The following is a 15,588-nucleotide window of genomic DNA, read 5'->3' as shown; positions in this document are numbered from 1 at the left end:
AAAACGTTAAGTCTGAGTACAAAGTTCACATGAAAAATTAATGAATAATTATGAAAAATAACATTTATATGACTAAAGTGACACGCTCAACACGTTGCCCCTCATTTTGCGTATGCTACAGTTAATCTTCTCACCCGGATTTTGTTAGTTTTCAAATCACAATCCAACAAGCTGGATTCTTGATCGTTAATGTTGAACAGATTTAGCATTTTTGATTGTTGGACATTTTAGGAGCAGATGGGGGGGGGGGGCGGAAAAATGTTCAAAATTGGCCCGATCATCTCTATGGACTTGTTCAGACTGGCAGTCTAAATTCGATTTTTAGCCCATTTAGATTGAAACTGGATGGCTTTTTTTTTGTCTGAACAGTCACAAAGCACAGAAATCTGATTTTTGCGAGAAGGATTGCAACCACTTATGTGAGGTAGTTTCATGTCAGATATAGACAAGATGCTTCTCAGGCCATTTCTACACCTAGCAGGGTATTTGGCAAAAATAAAAACTTTTTCTATGGTTTAGCCAATCATCCACATGCACACACACATTTAAACGAGGGTTCTTAAAAACTGCGTCCAAAGTAAAGATGAGCGAATTCTGCTTTGTGGTACTCACTTACTTCGACAAACTTTGTCTCTACATCACACATGAGACCAATGTTTACATTTGGAATAAATTAGACAGGTGCTTTTTGGCGTCCATTTATTTACAAACTCTTGCAGTGCTTCATATGAAGAACACGTACAAAAGATGGGTTATTATGGACAATTATTTTTCACGCATTGTTATGAATGTACTTAAAAATGAATGAATGCGATTGGCTGTGGAAGCTTTTTTTTTTCTACAAACGTGCTGGTGTGGACGTAAGTATTTTTTCCCAACGTAATAGGGCAGGATCCTCGGTTTTGAAAACTCCTGCTAGGTGTAGACATGGCCTCAGTCTGAACAGCTCACTCTATGCTGGATGACGCCTTCATTGCCACAGCAACCTTTCAGGTGTAATAATATGTGGCCCAGTCTGAATAGGCCCAGATCTGATTTGGATACTTGCAAATAATTGTGTTAACAGCCAGCTCTAAAACTCTGATTTGAGAAGAAATTTGATTCAAATCAGATTTGCCTGCAGTCTGAATGCAGCCTATGTGTGGCTTACAACTTTTAAAATGCTTAATCCAGGGGTCGGCAACCCAAAATGTTGAAAGAGCCATATTGGAGGGGGAAAAAAAAAAAAAAATCCCTAAAACCAAATATGTCTGGAGCCGCAAAATAATGAGTCTTATAATGAAGGCAACACATGCTGTAAATGACTAAATTGGCTACAAATACAGCCTTCATGATTCAATTTTCTCAAAAGCCGACAGTGCTCCACTAGTCCTTTTCAAAAAATTAGCATATTGTGATAAAGTTAATTATTTTCTGTAATGTACTGATAAACATTAGACTTTCATATATTTTAGATTCATTACACACACACACAACTGAAGTAGTTCAAACCTTTTATTTTTTTAATATTGATGATTTTGGCAAAAAAGACAAGAAAAAACAAAAATCCCTATCTCAAAAAATTAGCATATCATGAAAAGGTACTCTAAAGAAGCTACTAACCTAATCATCTGAATCAACGAATGAACTCAAAACCCTGCGAAAGATTCCTGAGGCTTTTAAAAACTCCCTGCCTGGTTTATTACTCAAAACCGCAATCATGGGCAAGACTGCCGACCTGACTGCTGTCCAGAAGGCCATCATTGACACCCTCAAGCAAGAGGCTAAGACACAGAAAGGAAATTCTGAGCGAATAAGCTGTTCCCATAGTGCTGTATTAAGGCACCTCAGTGGGAAGGAAAAAGTGTGGCAGGAAATGCTGCACAACCAGAAGAGGTGACTGCACCCTGAGAAAGACTGTGGAGAAGGGCCGATTCCAGACCTCAGGGACCTGCAGAAACAGCGGACTAAGTCTGGAGTAGAAACATCCAGAGCCACTGTGCACAGGCGTGTGTGAAACAGCGGCAGAAGCGCCTGACTTGGGCTACAGAGATGCAGCACTGGACTGTTGCTCAGTGGTCCAAAGCACTTTTTTCAGATGAAAGCAAATTTTGCATGTCATTCGGAAATCAAGGTGCCAGAGTTTGAAGGAAGACTGGGGAGAAGGAAATGCCAAAATGTCTGAAGTCCAGTGTCAAGTACCCACAGTCATTGATGGTCTAGGGTCCCATGTCAGCTGCTGGTATTGGTCTACTGTGTTTTATAAAGGGTAGAGTCAATGAAGCTAGCTATTAGGAGATTTTGGAGCACTTCATGCTTCCATCTACTGAAAAGCTTTATGGTGATGAAGATTTCATTTTTCCGCGCGACCTAGCACTTGCTCACAGTGCTAAATCCAATGGTAAATGGTTTACTGACCATGGCATTACTGCGCTCAATTGGCCTGCCAACTCTCCTGACCTGAACCCCAAAGAGAATCTGTGGGATATTGTGAAGAGGAGGTTGAGAGACACCAGACCCAACACTGTGGATGAGCTTAAGGCCGCTATCGAAACATCATGGGCCTCCATAACACCTCAGCAGTGCCGCAGGCTGATTGCCTCCATGCCACGCCACATTGAAGCAGTCATTTCTGCAAAAGGATTCCCAACCAAGTATTGAGTGCGTTGCTGATATAATTAATTGAAGGTCGACTTTTTTGTATTAAAAAACACTTTTTTTGTATTGGTCGGATGAAATATGCAAATTTTTTGAGATAGGGATTTTTGTTTTTTCTTGACTATATTGTCAAAATCATCAATATTAAAACAATAAAAGGCTTCAACTACTTCAGTTGTGTGTAATGAATTTAAAATATATGAAGGTCTAATATTTATCAGTACATTACAGAAAATAATGAACTTTATCACAATATGCAAATTTTTTGAGAAGGACTAGTATACATGGATCAATATTCCGTTTAGCTCAGCTCCATCTTGTGGATGCATAACGCAACACCAACCACTACTACTACTACTACTACTACTGCGCCTTATAATGCAGTGCACCCAATACATGAAAATGGTTTTAAAAGAAGCCATTAATTGAAGGTGCGCCTTATACTCGATGCGCCTTATAGTGCGGAAAATACGGTAAATGTTTATTTTCTCTGCAGTGAATCCGATAGAGAATGATGCACCACGTGACTACTCTTTTGTATGATGCCGCCTCAAGTTGAACTTCATTACAATAATAAATTAATTAAAAGAATGTTTGTGTCATGTTTTTCCTCCTCCAGAAACCATATTAAAACTAAATATAAATTTCCTTTCCCCATCTTTTTCCATTTTCACTCATTTTTGAAAAAGCTCCATGGAGCCACTAGGGCAGTGCTAAAGAGCTGCAGGTTGCTGACCCCCGGTTTAATCTATGCTTTAGCTCATTAAAGGTTGTTTTATGCGTCCCTCCCTGGTAGGGTTGTCAAAAGATCGAAAAGTATTGTAGTATCGATACTGAAATGTTGCGCCTGGATAGGCCCGATGATATCTGATCGCAAAAGAATTGATATGCAGTTATTGAATTGTTTTTGTACTACCATAGGTCACCATGAATTTTTTTATCATGCGGTAAATTTTCATTTTTTTATAGTAATGGAAAATATTCATATGTTGTTAACTCATTGTCTGCCATTGACGGCGCTAGACGACTAATGCATTTGAAATAGGAGGGTTGGCAGCGAGTTCATTTGCTGCCAACCCTCCCACTTCAAATAGATTGGACTAGGGCTGTAGCTATCGATTATTTTAGTAGTCGATTAATCGATGAACTAGTCAGTTCGAATAATCTAGTAATCGGATAATCATCAAAAAAATTAAAATACCTGAGCTGAGCCTCAAACGATATAAACATAAAAATAAAAAATGATCTATGTCCAACAAAAGAACAATTGGCTAACTTACATAGCAAAAGTCTGCTGGTTTAAATGTTATAAAATACTAGTTTTTTTTTTTTTTTTACAATGCTCTTAACAAATGGTTCATACATAGTCATATCATAGTACATATTCCCACAAAAATTGACTAAATATACCTTTAAACTAAATTACGAATGCATTAAAAAACATTAGCTCAAACAAAAACCTAGCTTATGTTGGTCTTAACACGAGCAGCTGGATTTGGCCATGTAAAATGAGGCAGACTAGACGGCAGTGTATCCACCCAAATCAATAAAACTAAATGCAAACACTTTCAAAAACAAACCATTACAGCGCCACTTTAATTAAACGAATACTCGAAGCAGCAAAATTTAATTTGACTCTTTTTTTCTAATCGAATTCTCGAGTTAATCGATTAATCGTTGCAGCACTAGATTGGACGCTTTCTAGTGATAAAATCATTTAAATAGTTTTAATTTACGTTCGGATGATAAGACACTGAAACGGTTCGAAAACAAAAAAAAAATAATTTTGAGTTTTTTTCAATTCATGTAGTATCAAAAATAGTATTTTTGAGTATCGATATCGAGTTGAAAATTAAAGTATCGTGACAACAGTACTCCCAAGTCCTCAAAACATACACTTTGTTTGGCAGCTTGGCAGCGTGAAAATTCTTCCCCCCCAACATGTCGCAATCTAAATGACGATAAGATAAACGACTTATCTTGCTTGTGTGCGTAAAGGGGGGCACGGGCATGTGTTACGGTGGTGGTGATTGGTGGCGGTGGCTATACTTAGAAAGTTCAGGGCCTGCTGTCATGCATGAATCACAGGCTGCTTGTTTTGGATGGCACAGAGAAGGGGTTGGCGTGGGGGGGACGTTGGTCCTTGAGGATGTTTGGCCTTGGGTGCAGCTGCCAAAGTAAAGCAAAGCAAGCTAAGGGCAGGAGGCACACATGCGCGCACACATGCATGGTCTAATGAGGTAGCTCATCTCATGTCTTTTGTGTTATCCACACAATAATGTCAAGGTGCCATGCACTCTAAGGCATTTTTAGGGCAAAGGAAATCTTCTCTAAATCTCCTCTCTAATCACTTTTTCCCCTGATCTCTATTTCTCCCATGATCTTTATCTTACTGTGCAAGATTATCGCTGTTTTCAGTAAACATGATATAGCTTCCACGTATTCAATACGCATATGGGACAAGCATCTGGGTGACCCATTTTATCGAATTATGACTGTAATCCCCTCTCACATTTTTTCCGAATTTGCGGCGTACTGTATACCCTTGACTTGCAAATATTATCCAGATGTTGATATCAAAAACACACTAAAAGGGAGATTGTGTGGAGATTTTGAGTCCTTCTGTTTTTGCATAAATGATGTGGGGATAAATAAATTCTTTAAGAAAATGTATCTATTAAAACTCTCTCTTTATTAAAGCAGATCGTTTTGAATTGTTTATATAATGTAAATTTAAATAGCTATATAATGCAAGTTAGTTACAGTACCATATGTGTATATAATATATATATATATATATATATATATATATATATATATATTCACTCCTTTTTTGAAAATTAAATGAATTCATTAATTTTGTTTAAATATTAGGGCTGTCAAACGATTAAAATTAAAGCTTAAAAATTAATTAATCACAATTAATCGCAATTCAAACCATCTATAAAATATGCAATATTTTTCTGTAAATTATTGTTGGAATGGAAAGATGAGACACAAGATGGATATATACATTCAACATACGGTACATAAGTACTGTATTTGTTTATTATAACAATAAATCAACAAGATGGCATTAACATTATTAACATTCTGTTAAAGCGATCCATGGATAGAAAGACTTGTAGTTCTTAAAAGATAAATGTTAGTACAAGTTATAGAAATTTTATATTCAAACCCCTCTTAATGTTTTCGTTTTAATAAAATTTGTAAAAGTTTCAATCAAAAAATAAACTAGTAGCCCGCCATTGTTGATGTCAATAATTACACAATGCTCATGTGCTTAGGCCCATAAAATCAGTCGTACCCAAGCGCCAGCAGAGGGCGACAAAACTCCCAAAAATACAACTAACAAGTTGGCATTGCACGGTGCTGTCATTTTAATCTGTTCGAGCGGGGCATGTGTGTTAATTGCGTCAAATATTTTACGTGATTAATTTAAAAAATTAATTACCGTCCGTTAACGCGATAATTTTGACAGCCCTATTAAATATGTAATTAAAATTAAATACAATACCACAACTAAAACAGCAAAATATTAAAAATAATATCTGGATTAATAAGAAAAACTTTAACATTATTGATGACAATTTTAGATATTGCATAATATTACATTTTAAAAAATGCGTTTGTTTTCCCAATACATTAGGGTGAAATTTGAAAATTGAGTTTGATTGTTTGTATTATTATCATTTATAGTTTCATTATTGTTATTAAATTAGAAACACCAAATTTGCACATTTTCATTCAATTAAAATTGTTTTTTTTGTTTAAATTAGTTCAAATTGACATATTGTTTGTTTGATACACACACACACACAAGAAAATTACAACCTTATGAGCACTAATTGTACAAAAACACTTTAATAGGTTGTGTGAATCTTATGAACTTTTGATTCAATGTCATGAGAACATAATTATTTTCATAACGGCTATTACAAATCTTTGCTATATTAACTAAATGGAAATACAGTAGAATTACAGTTGAAACAACACACCTATTAGTTTCTACATCCCAAAATGCTTACAACGGTAACCACTGTTTATCACCGCTAATTTGAAACTACACACCATAGTATATTGATAACATAGTTCATTACTTCTTTATGCAAACATGAAGTGATACAGCAGTAGTTAATTATTATACTGTCTACATTTTCTGCTGATAATAAAAGCAACGTTGCTCCTGTCAAAATATTGCTAGTGATGATTGACATCTCATTGTTTTGAGGCTCCACAGTACCGTGTTATTGCAGCAGGGCTCAGAGGATCTAGTTTCATGCGAGGGGTGGCCCTTCACGAGTACCCGACGGCCACCCACACGGCCCTACGCCCGACTCACAGCACGGTGGCTAAATATTATGCATACTTGGTGGCCAGGAACACGATCTCTATCGGGCTGACTTAATTAATCCGCACATCACGTATTTTCAAAACATGCCACACAGTGAAATTTGGGTGGGAAACCTGCCAAAGTACAAAGTAGCAAGGCAGGGGGTAATTAGTGATTAGAATTTAAACTGAGTAGTTTTTTGGGTTCACATATTTAATCTAGAATGGCTGGCAGTGAATGATCATATTGAAAGGTGAGTAGTAAGGCGTTATGTTTACTCTGTTACATTTACGTGAATAACTAGAGTTGTTACTTTTTTCCTCTTCTACATATAGTGTAAGATTTAAATGTATTTTTGCCAGAGATGCCAACAGTGGCTCTATCAGTTTTACCAATGCAACAGTGCAACAATAATCACACGACTCCATCATACCAATCACGCGTAACAATACATTCACATGACCACACGTTAGCTTGCAGTCGGAGGTCCTATTATCATGCCAGCATGTTCAATCGCGTGACGTCTTCAAAGCTCCATAAAAAATAAACAATTTCACATAGGTATGGATGTATGTTTTCTTCTCTACCGAATACTAATGGTCTTTGGTGGAGTGATATTTCATTTCTGTAGATTTTTCTAAACGGAATTCGATGATTTTTGTCCTTTTTTTGGCCTAATATGGTCATGTAATAGATTATAGCAGTGGTCCCTTTTTTGCACTGCGGACTGGTGTGACATGGGCTTTTTTCACGGACCGGCAATGTGTGGTAGAAAATGACAGTAAATATAAAATAACACGACGGGGCTAAAAACAAACTTTAAGTGCAGGGAAAATGTAACACACCATATGTTTAATCAACCTTTTTAACTCATTTGCTCCCAAAAACGTATAAATACGTTCTATTTTCAATTGTTTCAGAGTCCCAAAAACGTATTTACACGTCTTTTACGTTTTTTTTTCCACAAGAGATATCTCTAGGTTCTGTTGTAACTTTCCTCCAAAGCACAACGCTGAAAATCCATTGTAAAGCAATAAAACTGGCCACTGGAGGGCAGTAGCGCATTTGGTAAGGCCCGAAACCTGATTCAATGGAATGAACGGCAGGGCTGCACGGCCGGGGGCATCGGGAGACGACGATCGAATGGACGACCAGGACGGCAGGCGCGGGAAGTCCGAGCAAGACGACCAGGAGGACGTCCGGTACGCCAGGCAGCGGACGACCGAGCAGAACAACCCGGAGGATGCCTGGGATACCAGGCGCTGGATGACCGAGCAGAACGACCGGGGCCACCAGTGCAGAGTATGATGCCGTTGAGTCCGTGCTGCTCGCTGAGCAGAGCCTACGCCTCGGTGCTCGGCCGCTCGCATCCCCTCCAGTGTCCCGCGTTTCAGCCGGAAACACGCACAGCCAGACCAGTCCCCCCCAAGGAACTCTAACCCTAACCCAACACAAGTTCCCCAGGCGAACTCCACCACGAGGCGGTGGTCACCACAAAGAAAGACTAAAAAAAAAATCCATCTTGATGAGACACTACAGGCGGTGACGAGGGAATAGCCCACCCCGTCCGCCGAGACAGCCGCAGCGGCCACAACAGCGCCATCTCCCAGCCCAACAGTCCAGCCATGTGCAAATAAATTGTTACTTTGCTATCAAAAGCTCCATTTGTCTCGTTCTTTATTATTTTATAGCAGGAAAACATTATTCAGATGTTTGGGATGCCCCTAAAGCAAAAAATAGCTGTGTTAAAGTCAGTTATGTTTGAAATGTATGCTTTTACAAAAAGCTCAATTTCTCTGTTTTTTCATCGGAAATTGGAAAATTGCTCAAACTAAGCTATTTTTTTTTTTTTTTTTGTAATCTTTGTTTATTGAACCAATATAGTACAAGCAAATTAAGTAACAACATTTGAGCATTCTTCTTTTTTTTCATATTGAAACTAAATTAAAAAAAACAAACAAACAAAACAAAACAACAAAAAACAAAAAACCCTCACCCACAAAGCTATTTTCTAATCTTGATATCTAAAAAATGGAAAAAGATATGAACTAACTTTTTTTTCTGCTGAAAGAAGAGAGTCTAATCTTTCTGGGTTCCATGTTTATATAGCAATAGAACAGAACTTTCTGTGGGCCTTGCAAAATCAGTCAAAATCCAGTAAAACGGCCGGGAGCGAAGGGGGTTGCACCGGTGAAAATGGCTGGGAGTGAATGAGTTAAACAGCGGCCTCTGCTAAAACTTGACGGCAAATATCCTTGGTCATAGGCATAATGAGTTCTTCTCCAATCGTGAAAGGTTTCTTGGCTTTAGCAATACGATTCTCCATGAGATATGATATTCTTAGTGAATTTGTTGCTGTTGCCTTGTTTGCTAACTTCTAGCCACATATTGTGCAGAATGGACTTGGTTGTAGGCTCCTCTTCTGGCTTACGGCCTTTTCGCCGTAAAAAGCAATCCAAAGACCTCGCCGCCCGCAGCACACAGCCAACTGCAGTTAACGTTAGTGTGTACATGGACTGATGCTGGGCTGCTATAGTTTTGCAAACACCCCAGTAATGTCGGTCAACCACTAGAGGGCGACGTATACAAATTTCTACTCGGATTAGTCAATAGGTGTGCAAACACCCAAGTAATGGCTTTCAACCACTAGAGGGCGATGTACACAAACAGAATCGTCAAGATGCACAGGCCAGATTGTGATGGTTAACAAATTATTTATCATTTCTCCTGGTACCAAATGCGCCAAGGACCGGTATCGATCCCTGGCCTGGTGGTTGGGGATCACTGGGTTATAGTACAGTAATAAGGTCATATAGATGACATTGTAATTTGTAGCCAGTTATTCAGGACTTCAGTATTCTTTTCACCAAATACATTTTTACTTTTACCTGAGTGCATTTTTTTGGATGACTGCTTTTACTTTTACCTGAGTAATATCATTTTGAAGTAACACTACTCTTTACTAATTTTTGTCTGCTCTACCCACCTCTTATCCTGTTTCAGTGCTATTGACGGCAAAAGATGTCCAATCCATTTGGAATCTAACTTTTCGGTCTTTAAATTCTTTCTCTTAACATATCTCACTGTACATTCTCAGCCCTGCTATCAAAGCCCATCTCTCCTCCTCGGTGGTCCACCCCTATACGAGACCGGCACTTTGCTTCTGTCTCTCATACACCTGCTCATACTGCTGTAACGGACAATACTGGGCTCAATGCGTAACATTGCCTTATCTGCATCTCAATCATGTCTTGTTGTAGCCACGTCGAGGTATCTCAGCGCTGATGGAATCATGTTGCCTTGTGTTCTGCAGGAAATCGTGCTGGTGCTGTTTTTTGGAAGCGAGTACGTGGTGCGTTTGTGGTCGGCCGGCTGTCGCAGCAAATACGCTGGCATCCGAGGACGCCTCCGCTTCATCAGGAAGCCCATATCAATCATAGGTGCACATGGCCTTTTCTTTGCTCTATTTGGCAGTGTGGGAGCTCACAATCTACAAATACATTATTACTTAACATATTTAGCTTTTTCATATATTTTTACGTATCTTTATATCGATTTTTTTACACTCATTACTTTCAAAAACAGAACTATTTCAACACACTGACATGATCATTCTCTTGTCACAGATTTGATTGTGGTTATCGCCTCCATCATTGTGCTCGCTGTGGGCTCCAATGGTCAAGTGTTCGCCACATCTGCTATCAGGTAGATTGCTTTATCTCGTCCACTACTATTAACAATAAGACTGTTATATGTGTGTGTTACAGGGGCATCCGTTTCCTGCAAATCTTACGTATGCTGCATGTAGACCGACAGGGTGGAACGTGGCGGCTTCTAGGATCTGTGGTCTTCATTCATCGACAGGTGTGTCGAAAACCACGCAATAGTGGTGAATCAAGATACATGGACAAATAAGTGACCAGAGCACAGGCTTTATATTAGCAGTGTCCATATTGTGGACGCTGCCCAGTTTTTATTGACACGCAGCAAGTTATGAAAATATCAGTGACATAGGCCTGCACAAGAGTCTTAAATTCAGCCTACATTCTTGTGCATTTCTCAGCTTTAACACTAGATGGAGCTAGTCACTTAAAAAATGCTTCTCCGTTAGCTCAATGGTCAAAATCTGACAGTTTGAAATCCATGTAGGAAACTTCCGAATTCCAGTATTTTGTTTTACATAAATACATTTATATATATAAAAAAAAAAAAAAAACATTGTGATGACTTGAGCTACCCTGGTTGTAATTTTCTAGACTTTTTTGCTGTTTCTGGACGTTTTCTTTTTGTTCTGCAAAGTTTGTTTCAGTAGTTTCAAACTTTTTCAACCATTTTTGAGCCACGGCACACTTTTTTCATAAAAAAATCCCAAGGCCCTACACCTGTAAAAAATGTAAAACTAATTTCTGTAGACCAGACATGTCCAAAGTCCGGCCCGGGGGCCAAATGCGGCCTGTGGACAAATTTCATCCGGCCCTCAGCCACTGTCATAAAATCAATAACGCCTGGCCCGCACACAGACTTAATAAATTGGTCAGCAGTACTGCTACCAGCATATGGAGTAACTTACACACTAAATGCTGCTCCTCATTTACCCAGTAAAAGGCAGCAGCACTCTAACATTACCCTGTGTGACCCATTACTCCCAATTTTCTAAAATGACGACAATCAACAAAAAAAGAAAGTGGACTGCGATGGCTGACGCTTCAAGGACAGGTGGAAATTGGACTATTTCTTCACTAAAATACACAACATTTGTTTCTGCCTCATTTGCAAAGAGACAGTCGCTGTTTTTAAAGAGTTCAATGTGAGGCAATATTACCAAACAAGACATGCCAAGATACGTAGCGAGAAATTAAAGCAACTTGAAGCTAGTTTAATTTTACAGCAGCAGCATTTCGCAAGAGCCTGAGAGTTGAAAAAGAACGCCACGAAGGCTAGTTGTGAGATTGTTGAAAATATTAATTTTAAATAATAATAAAGCAAATGGCACACACAGAATGGTTTGCTAAAATTTGCTTAAATATATTGTTCTACTTAAAGGATGTCAGGCAAGGTTGGCCCCCCACATTTTTACCACACCAAATCTGGCCCCCTTTGCAAAAAGTTTGGACACCCCTGCTGTAGACTATCAATTAAAAAACAAAGTCATGTGTTGAACAGGAATCAAACAAACACAAGAAAAAACACATTTTATAATCATTTTTTTCTTCACTCAGTGTAACATCCGGGCTAGTGTATTGTAGGTATCACTGTATTTCCCGGTGAAAGTTAATCACACTATGGTCAGGTCTTCTTTACATTCTAGCGTAAATCCCAGTGATAGATAGCTTTTTTAACCATTTCACTAGCTAGCCGCTACAGCTATCCCCAATACCACTCTTACTGCTTACGAATCACTAAATAAATTAGCTACTATTGACACCTACTGATATGAGTATTGTATGATTACCGACCATTGGATAACACAGATTCCGATTTTGTGCATTTGTGGTTTCATTTTCCAAAAACATTTTTACATCAGTTTTTTTAAACTGAATTTTTTTCCACGGCACACTACACCACGACACATTAATTTGCCGCGGCACAGTGGTTGAAAAACACAGATTTAAAATAGAGATTGACCAATGTGAGTTTTTCATTACCAATTCTGATCATTAATAGTTAGAGCGACCGACAACCGCTTTTCGGAGCCGATATTAATTTGCAGTGAAAGTGTAAAAATTGGTGTAAAAAAATGAATAATGCAAACACTGAACTTCATTGAAATGCCTAAAGAATGTTTATTGAATCACACAAATAAAAAATAATAGCTCCAAAAGTGCCTGCATTTCCGAGACTCAGAAACATTTCTTATAAGGTTAAATAAAAGGTTAAATAAGTAGCTCTCTGGAAAAAAAGTATTGTCGTCCACCCCCCCCACCCCCCCCAATAAAAATTACTGTCCACTCAAATCCTCTTACAGCTGAAAACAGCCGAGCACACACACACAATGAGTTGCCACAGCACACTAGTGTTTAACAAGCTAAACGATGATTGACACATTCGGCATCTTTGAAGGTAGCGCTGCCAAGCTTCTCTGGCAAGATCAAAGCTTCAACGCCTTTCAGCAAAACTTGCAGTGCACTACTGACCATGAAAAGCAATAGGAGGGAGAGTGAGGCTGTACGAGCATTAAGCAAAAACAAACATAAATATATATTTTTTAATTAAAAACATGATCATTTTTCACCCAGTTCAGATTCTCTGAAAAATGGCGTGGTCCCTAATCTCTATCCCTAGTTCTAAATGGACTTTTTCATATCGGCCAGTCGGATTTAAAAAAAAAAAGGCCTATACCGATATACGTCAAATTTACAAATATCAGCCGGATAAAAATTTTTTAAAAATGTTTTCTACCCATTACCGATTCTCTGTTTAGCAAACGAAAGTGGAAGGTTCTCAAGTTGGCACTTGCATCCAGTGACCTTTCTAAAAAAGGCCATTGGAGAAAAAAGTTTGGACAGTCCTGCTTTATATGGATAAAGTAGAGCCTAAAATAGTTATAGTATAACATGAGGTAAAATAGTTATAGTCAAGCTCATGGACTTATACATGGGTCATTACACAATGGCTGAACGCCGTGATCAGACCTGAAGTTTATCTGTCTTTATCGCACTACAAAAGGATTGCATGTTAAGATGTACAGTCTACTCTGCCTTTTAACAGATGATCCTTTTATGAAATGATGTGCTCCGCTTAGTGGAAATTTTTGGTTCTTTGTTCCTAGCGCAGGTTCTGAGAGACCAGAAAATATGATTTCAGATTAACAGGGATGCTAAAAACCTGGTGGATGATCTTGACAACAGGATAGAAACAGTGAAGTATGGGCCATTTTTTTAACGCAAGACAAGACCTTGATCTAGTGCATCCCAGGAGAAAGAATCTTGTTTAGCACAGTAAACACAGAAAGCCATTTTTCCGATGTGTAATCGTGGAGATAAATGCAAATAATAGCCAATTTAAACATTTTTAATCAAATGCAAGTGTCTCAGATTGTCTCGCGTATTTGTCACGCATTGGCTACCCACTGTGGTATGCGCCATCAGTGGCCTCTACATGCTTTAACGGACTGAGGAAGTGAGGCGGGCTTCGTCTAAGTCTCATATGGGAAGAACAGAAAGACAGAGGCATATTGCACAAGTACAAAAGTACAAAGAATATGTGTCTATTTTCTTAGCTACTTTTTATCTGTTTCGAGAGTATCAGCGTGTTTCCTCTGTTATGGTCTAAGAAATTTGTGATTTGCATGCTCAGATTCTTCACGCAACAACATATCCTCATTTTATATTGCCTGGCACGGCCAGACTGTTCTCCCTGTGTTTTTCAAACACTGAGAGTCTAGTCTGGGACCCAGCCCATTAACGGCCTCTCGAGCAAGTACAAAATCAATTGACAAATCAGATTCGCTTATTTGCGTGACGTGTTCTTAACGAGCAACGTCACTCTTCCGCATCGGAAGTCGTCTCCACAAAAACACAGATGGCGGATAGGAGAGCCGAGAATATGTTCCAATCCACGGTAAAATCAGTTTTAAATGACCAAAAACACATCGACACAAGTCATTGACAACAGTCTGTCTTGCGCTAGCCATGTTGAATAAACTCCGCTCTCCTCGTATATTTACTTCCGCGCGCAAGTCCCTCGTCCCGCCCGTTGCTGATTGGTCCACTCCGCTGTCTGTTTGCTGTGGCTTGCTCCGCCCTGGAAATTTTATCCGCTTAATGGTGGCCAGACTCAATGGCTGGAACAGCGGTGAGTCTGTAGTACCAGGCTACATTTTATACTCAGTGGCGGATGCTGGTCTTTCAATGAGGGGAAGCTCAAAATGTGTCCACCTCTGAGTGCTTTGTTAATGATTGAGGGGCTCAGCGGCATCCGCTGCTTGGTAGGGGCAGAAAGTGCAGAGCGATGGAAGTCAGCCCCCAAACGCAAGCAGCTGTAAAAGAAAAAAGAAATTACAAGTGCGATATTTGCTGGTGTCGCTAGGATGATTAGGAAAGACTCTAGTTCATCTCAGAACAACAGAATGAAAACTGAAAAATGCTACCACAGACGTCTCCACAACAATAATGCTGATTCACTCATTTTGCTGTCAAAAAAAAAGGGATTCAGCCTCAGACATCATCCAATGCATAAAGTGCGTATGCCAGGTCGAGCCCCATCCACTGTCCATGGACCCCCAGAGACGCTGAGCCTCCGATGGGCGGGACAAACCCAACCTTAAGCCAATGACTCGTCTCTGACAAAAGTCTTGTCGCTTATCCATTTTGTAGAAACAATTGCTAATATCCAGACTTTTAATTATTCAACTGGTTTCAGAAATGGCTCATAGGAAAGCTAAGACCCTCCCAAATGATGTTGAATGTACAAAAATATATTTGTTTCACTGAAAAAAGATTTATCATTTAATGAAGACATAAAGGTCAAATTTTGGCAAGACAAAAGTTTTGTCGCCTACAGAAAGTAGTGTGAAAATTGAACAAAAAATGTACTTCAAATACAAAAATATGTCACATAACATAAGCAAATTAAGTAGTGGTGCTGTGAGATCCAAATGTAATATTTTGTATGACTTC

At 38.9% G+C, this 15,588-nt stretch overlaps 1 protein-coding gene across 8 annotated transcripts in view; it reads left to right on the top strand.

Annotated features, from left to right (window-relative positions):
* kcnq1.2 (potassium voltage-gated channel, KQT-like subfamily, member 1.2) overlaps nucleotides 1–15,588 on the top strand; it is a 430,571-nt gene that overhangs the window by 33,051 nt on the left and 381,932 nt on the right. For all 8 annotated transcript variants that reach the window (XM_057836472.1, XM_057836473.1, XM_057836470.1 and 5 more), the window contains exons 4-6: nucleotides 10,284–10,410; nucleotides 10,597–10,675; nucleotides 10,738–10,834. In XM_057836472.1, coding sequence (XP_057692455.1) covers nucleotides 10,284–10,410; nucleotides 10,597–10,675; nucleotides 10,738–10,834 — 303 coding nt within the window. The remainder of the gene's footprint in view (nucleotides 1–10,283; nucleotides 10,411–10,596; nucleotides 10,676–10,737; nucleotides 10,835–15,588) is intronic.

The sequence above is a fragment of the Corythoichthys intestinalis genome, chromosome 5, assembly GCF_030265065.1.
Source record: "Corythoichthys intestinalis isolate RoL2023-P3 chromosome 5, ASM3026506v1, whole genome shotgun sequence".
Taxonomy (NCBI): Eukaryota; Metazoa; Chordata; class Actinopteri; order Syngnathiformes; family Syngnathidae; genus Corythoichthys; species Corythoichthys intestinalis.
The sequence above is the reverse complement of the archived record's forward strand: the minus strand, read 5'-3'. Positions and strand labels throughout refer to the sequence as shown.